At 53.9% G+C, this 6,341-nt stretch overlaps 1 protein-coding gene across 2 annotated transcripts in view; it reads right to left on the bottom strand.

Annotated features, from left to right (window-relative positions):
* Positions 1–6,341, bottom strand: part of COLQ (collagen like tail subunit of asymmetric acetylcholinesterase) — a 67,065-nt gene that overhangs the window by 1,355 nt on the left and 59,369 nt on the right. For both annotated transcript variants that reach the window (XM_007470635.1, XM_007470636.1), the window contains 4 exons: positions 4,463–4,602; positions 3,122–3,241; positions 2,666–2,786; positions 1,188–1,290 (listed from right to left, as the gene is read on the bottom strand). In XM_007470635.1, the coding sequence (XP_007470697.1) occupies positions 1,188–1,290; positions 2,666–2,786; positions 3,122–3,241; positions 4,463–4,602 (484 nt within the window). The remainder of the gene's footprint in view (positions 1–1,187; positions 1,291–2,665; positions 2,787–3,121; positions 3,242–4,462; positions 4,603–6,341) is intronic.

Below are 6,341 nucleotides of genomic sequence, written 5' to 3'. Positions count from 1 at the left end.
AGTAACCACGGGGGGGGCGGGGGGGGGCGGGGGGCGGGGAGGGGGTAAGCCCTGGGCTCCACGTGTCCCTGTGCCCCAGGTCCGACTGTTTACACTCAGCGGTGTCCTTCTGTCAACTCTTTGGCAGGGGCCTGGCAGGAGCCTCCCTACTTCAGGGAGGGGCAGTGCACACAGACACACAGATACAGTGGGGTCCTGGCCCAGCCTACTCCCAGTGCTTGGAGTTTGGGGTCTGAGCTCCCCCAGCCCGGTTTGATTTGTTGCCCTGCGTTTGGGGGTGGGCATTGAGGAGACCTCCTTGGAGGAGAGAGACAGGCCTTGTGTCTGTCCCCCAGCCCTGCAGAGGGCCTGGGTCCAAGCCTACAGAGGAGTGGGGCTGGAGGGAACGGCTGGACAGATGGACTCCTGAGGAACCAGGGATCCACTCTGGGGCCAAGGGAGAAGCAGGATGTGGACTGGAAGAGAAGCGGCCTCCCTACCTTCCCTACAAGCTATGCAACTCTGGTCCTGTGAGCACTGGGGGAAGGGAGCCCAGGAGAGCCCATTCTGGGCATGGGATCGTGCCTCACAGGGCAGAGGCCCTCAGCGGGCTTGGGAGATGTCCTCGTGGAGGCCAGGACACTCAGGATACTGAGCCACGTGAACACCCACTGAGGGGTCTCAGAAACAACTGCAGGGGGTGCTTGAAGGGAAGACTACATTCCTGGGGGTTTCTGGGAGGACCTTGGAGCCACCAAAGTTAGATACTAAGGCTGGTGGGATCTCATGTGTACCCACAGGCCTGCCCGGTGGTTCCAGAGAATTCAGGTTACAGATGCTTAGATTCTCTGAAATGCCCGGATACCTCCCCCCCTCCACCGGCCCCCCTCCCAGACAGGCCCACTCCCAGGAGGCCAGTGTGGTCACGGGAGCGACGGAGCTGCTCATCCAGGGGCCACGGTAAGCTGCAGCCCGGGGCCCAGGCGGAGCTGGGGGCGGGCGACTGCTCTGAGTGGCATGTGGGTTTCTGTGTTTAGCACTGTCCCCCCGCGAGAGCAGGGACCATGCATGTGTTCTATGTCACCATACCTCAGAGTCCAGAAAGCCCCAGGAACACAGAGGCACTCAGGAATATTTGTGAAGGAAAGAGGAGTAGGCAGGAGGGAGGGAGGCCAGGGTGTGGTCACAGCCCGCGAGGTGGTCCCTACCCGGGGAGATAGGTCTCGCAGGTCAGGTGGCCGAAGTCAGAGCCGTCACAGTCCTCCACGCCCCTGTGCCGGTGACCATCTCCACAGTAGGCCCGGCGACAGCCTGAGGGGACACAGGAGGTGAAGCCCTGAGAGGGGGGCGGGGTGGGGGACAGCCTGGCAGGACTATGTGGCCTGAAGGAGCCCCCGCCATCCCACAGAGCCTGAACCCTCCTGCAGGGATGTCCACAAAGCTTCAAACCCCAATCCCACAGGAGGACACTGTTTCCGTCGCAGGACCACCGCGGGTTCCCGCGAGGTGAGGGTAGGGAGACGGGCACGTCACAGCCTTGGTGGTGCTTGTCTGTCTGCAGGGAGCTTCCTGTGTCCCTCAGGAGCTAGACCGTCTTGCACCGGGTCTCTGTTCTCACACCAGGGGAGGGGCCAGGAGTATGAACCCACCCTCATTTTTATAGGGCTTTGAGACCCTATTAGTTCCTTCCTGCTGTGTCACCTCCACGAGGGTCAGGGGGACTCCAGGCAGAGCCAGCATCCTAGGAATCACCCCCCAGGAACTGTCGCGGGAAGTGTAGCTACACAGAGAGAACCAGACACTTCATCCTGCACCTGCCCCTGCGCACTCTCATCCTCCTCTGAGCTCCTTGCTGGCGAGGAACCCGCCTTTGCACCTACACGTCCCCAGCCCTGGCTTCTCACAGCAGGACTTAAAAAATAATGCAGTGAAGGGATGTCGAGCCCTCACGGCACCCAGACAATCCATGCGCACGTCAGCTCACAGAATCTCACAGAATCTAAAGGCTTGAGCGTTCAGTGCAGTCATACCCATTTTTCAGTTGGGGAAAGTGAGGCCCTCCAACACCCCACTCACCGTGTAGCCTCCTCTCTGAGCCTGAGGGTGACTCAGTGGCATCCAGAGCCTGCGTCCAAACTCTATCTGAATCTAAAGCTCATGCTTTCCACCTCACCTCCTGCTTTCCACCTCACCTCCTGCTTTTGTCACTTGATGTTTTTAAAAAAAAGAAGAAAGAAAAGCGACACTTCAGCCCTATGCTGCCTGCCTGTCCCAGTAGCATCCATAAGCCTGAAGGTAGCCCAGCCGCCCAATCCCCCAAACAGAGCTCTGCTATGAGGACTCTGCTAAAAGTGAGTCCTGAGTCAGATTCTTGCCTTCTCCCGTCTGCCTCTCAGCCCTGCATCACCTTTATCTTTTGATAAGAATTTGGATTAGAACGTGGGTTTTGCCAAGTAGTAGGATTCAAAAGAAAGGGAGGGCCCGGTGGCTTCTCTGGGGCCAAGATCCTTGACAGCAACCCCATCGCCATGCTTGGACGGTGGGAGGGCTCACGTTTGGCCTGAGTGGGGAGGGTCGTCCCCCCAGCAGCCCAGCTCTGGCTTTAGAACTGTCCCAAACCAGCACAGCTGGTGTCCAGGGCTTGGCCTGACCCCACCCGGCGGCAGTTCAAGCTGGGGCCACTCACGGATGCAGTCGTCACCCACATCACCGTTCCCGTCATCACACTCCTCCCCCGGCTGCAGGACCCCGTCCCCGCAGGAGCCGCGGTGGTCTACGGGGTAGTCCACAGGGTAGAAAGGCGTCAGCTGGCCAGAGAAACACAGCACGGTTACCGGTATGGTGGGACAGGTAGCCGGGCACCGGGGACAGAGGGTCTGGGCGGGGGCAGGGCAGTGGGGGAAGGGCACGCCTCCCCTGTAGCCAGAGCTCTGTGGTTGGCAGGAAGGCTGTGCGGGGCTGGGAGCCTGTCTGGAGCCTTGGCCCAGAGCAGAGCTCCACGTGGGGAGCCAGGGCATGGCGAGCTCTCAGTGGCGGGCTGAGGGAGGGCGCTCAGACTTCCATGGAAAGCTCTGCGCCAGGCCTCTCCTTCCTTTGGAGATGAGTCCCTCTGCTGATGGGGTGTGTGCTGAGTGCCCCGTACCTGGATGGGGAGCCAGCCAAGGCTGTCCTTGAAGTACAGAGACCTCTGGTCTCTGCGGAAGGCAATGGCATGTTGGGTGTTCAATCTCTCAAGCTCCTCCTGGTTGTTGACCACAAATATCTGCCGGAGGAAACGTTGGTCAGGATTCCAGGAAACACTTCTACAGAGGGCGGGGGGAAGAGCCAGAGGAGGAAACAATCCCTGACCTTGGGCTGGTGATCAGTGGGAAGGGGGGTTTGCTTTTACACTCCTGCATCCCTCCTGAAGTGGGGACCAATGTCTTGATTCCCACATCTTCCCAATCCAGTTCCTAATGTCTGAGTTTGAAATAAAAATATCTACCATGGTTTAAAATTTATAATATTTAAAATGTTACAAAGACTTGGGGACTTCCCCGGTGGTCCAGCGGTTAAGAATCTGCCTTCCAAGGCAGGGGACACACGTTCGATCCCTGTTTGGGGAACCAGAATCCCACATGCCGTGGGGCAACTAAGCCTGAGCGCCGCAACGAAGATCCCGCGTGCCGCAACTAAGACCTGACACGGCCAAATAAATAAATATTTTTTAAAAATGTTACAAAGACATAAATAAAATGGTGATGTCATCTAATCAAGTAATTCAACACCTGGAAATGATTCTTAACAAGAATCCTATACTTAAAGTGTTCATTACAGTGTTATTTATATCAGGGAAAAGCTTGGGAGCACCTGATACATATCTGACAATTGGGCTCTGGTTAAGTAAATCACAGCACAGCCACATGATGGACAGGGTATTACCTACCCATTCAAATTATGAATTGATGTCCGGGTTTACTCTAAAATAATCGAAGGTAGGTAGGCTGTTGTGAGTAAGCGTAAAAGGGAAACAAGATTAGCCGGGAGTTGATAATTGTTGAACTCGGGTAAAGAGTACAAAGAGGTTCCTTACGCTATTTGTTCTGCTTTTGTATTTATTTGAAGTTTTCTATAATTTTTTCTTTTTTCTTAGAAAAGACAAAGAAGGGAATTCCCTGGCAGTCCGGTGGTTTAGGACTCCGTGCTCTCACTGCCAAGGCCTGGGTTCAATCCCTGGTTGGGGAACTAAGATCCTGCAAGACGTACAGCACAGCCACACACACACACACAAAAAAGACAAAGAATATACTTCAAAATAGACCCACAACCTTGGTTTTCTTCTTTTGATTTTCCCTTATTTTCCAATTTCCTGTAACGAGCTTGTGCCCAGTATAACGGAGGAAGTTAAGTTTTACTAAAAGGCTTTTACAAAGCGCGGGGAGCATCAACCATGTGAAGAGTCCTGAGGAATGACCACCCCAGATTCCACCCAGAAGAGCCTTACCACAGGAACTCGTGGGGAACTGGGCCCATACGCAGACTCCCCGTAGGAAGGGTTATTCACATTAATGGGAGGGCCACAAAGACATCTTCCTGGAGGCCCGGGAAATCCTCTTTCCCCTTTGGGTCCTGTTACAAGGTGTCCTAGGAAGCAACAGACTGCTGTTACTAGCAAAGGAAGAGAAAACCAAACAGCCCAGGGAGGTGTCAGCAACCTTCACGACAGAAAGAAGTTTGAAGTCCACAGTGTGGACTTCAGAGAGGCCTGGAGGAGAGGTCCAGAGAGACATTTCTGGTCCAAGGTGTGGGTCCCTTAACCACACTGGGTGTGGCAACACCCTTCCCAACCCTCTTCCTCCCTTCCCTCTCTCTATACTTTAGAGACCAGACAGATGGGCATTCTACTTCCCAGACGCCCTTGCTCCTGGAGGTGACCGTGTGCCACAGTGTCATCCAAGGTAAGATCCGTGGTGGGAGAAGGGTGAGTGTCTGGGGAAGTCTATCCTGATAAGGGAGAAGCATAGCTGGAGGGAGACACAGCCTCCTCCTTCTTCCTGTCTGGAAGACAGACAAGATGTCTGGTGCTGTAGCAGCTGTGCTGCAACAATGAAGCAACAAGTGTGAGAAAAGAATCCAGATCTCAGGGAAGACCAGGGCCTCATGGGGCCTGGGGCCCTGAGAGCGAGACCTAGAGGCTGAACTAAAGCCAGCCACTGTCCACCTCTGGACTTCTTTGTTGTAGGAGGGAAACAATCCCTATTTATGTTTAGACCATTATTAATGGAGACTTCTTCCTGATGAGTGCATTGCTGGCTGATAACTTTCATCATTTTTTTACTCATTTTATTTTGTTCTTATATATAGGAATTTAACAAAGGGATTTCTGAATGTAGGTTTCTTCGATTTCTTCTGGAAGAAATGGAATGTTTGAAAACGCTCAGCCTATTTGTTCTTACCTGATTCTGAAAAAAGTGTCCGGAAAAGATATGATCAGGAAATTCACTCCCTGAAAGGTAGGAGGCCTACTAGGGTAGTAGTTCTCACCTTGACTTGTAAAGGCCCTGATGCCCAGGCCACACTCCAGACCAATTCCATCAGGACGGCTGAGAATGGAGCACAGGCATCTGTGCTTTTCAAAGCTCTCACAAGTGAGCACCGAGGTTGAGAGCCGTTGGTCTCGGGAAATGGTCTTTGCACAAAACCCCCCACCAGACTATCCTCTTCACCCACCATCCCTCCCTTCCCAGGCACCTCCTGGCTCACTCCTGATCTGGGTTCCTACATCACTTCCTCAGGGAAGCCTTTCTGAATCCTCACACTGTCCTGTTCACACTGAGTACAGTTTCTTAGTTCCCCAGTCCTTTTCTTCCTGGCACTTATCTCTGTGATTCTATTCACTGTGAGATTATCCAGGCCAGCTGGATCTCCCCCAGGAGAATGTCAGCTCCACAAAGGCAGGTGGATGCCTGTTTGCACTCGCCAGGGTGTGGCACAAAGTAGGGGCACAGTACATGTTTGATAACTGAATGAATGAATGCAGACTAACTGGAAACGGAAGGTCTTCAGAAAAGACTAGAGGTCCCACTCCGGCTAGCAGAAAAGTGCTAGAGCCAGAGCCACCAACAGGGAGAGAAGAAAGAGAGGAAAAGATGGGCACTGAAAACAGAAATAAGTAAGTACCCCTCCTTCTGGGAAAATAAGGGGGAGCTTGGAGATCAGCCAGTCATTGGTTTCAGGTTGTATTACTGTATCAAGGGCAGTCAGCAATTGGGGACATGGTTTGCAGATCCCACAAGGGTGGGGGAAAAAATGACCCCAGGGGGAGAGGTCTGGTCAGAAGCCCGAGGAAGCAGCTGCAGCTGGAGGAGGAGACCCCAGCAGGA

This window comes from Lipotes vexillifer, unplaced genomic scaffold (genome assembly GCF_000442215.2).
Source record: "Lipotes vexillifer unplaced genomic scaffold, Lipotes_vexillifer_v1.1 scaffold418, whole genome shotgun sequence".
In the NCBI taxonomy this organism is placed as follows: domain Eukaryota; kingdom Metazoa; phylum Chordata; class Mammalia; order Artiodactyla; family Lipotidae; genus Lipotes; species Lipotes vexillifer.
The sequence above is the reverse complement of the archived record's forward strand: the minus strand, read 5'-3'. Positions and strand labels throughout refer to the sequence as shown.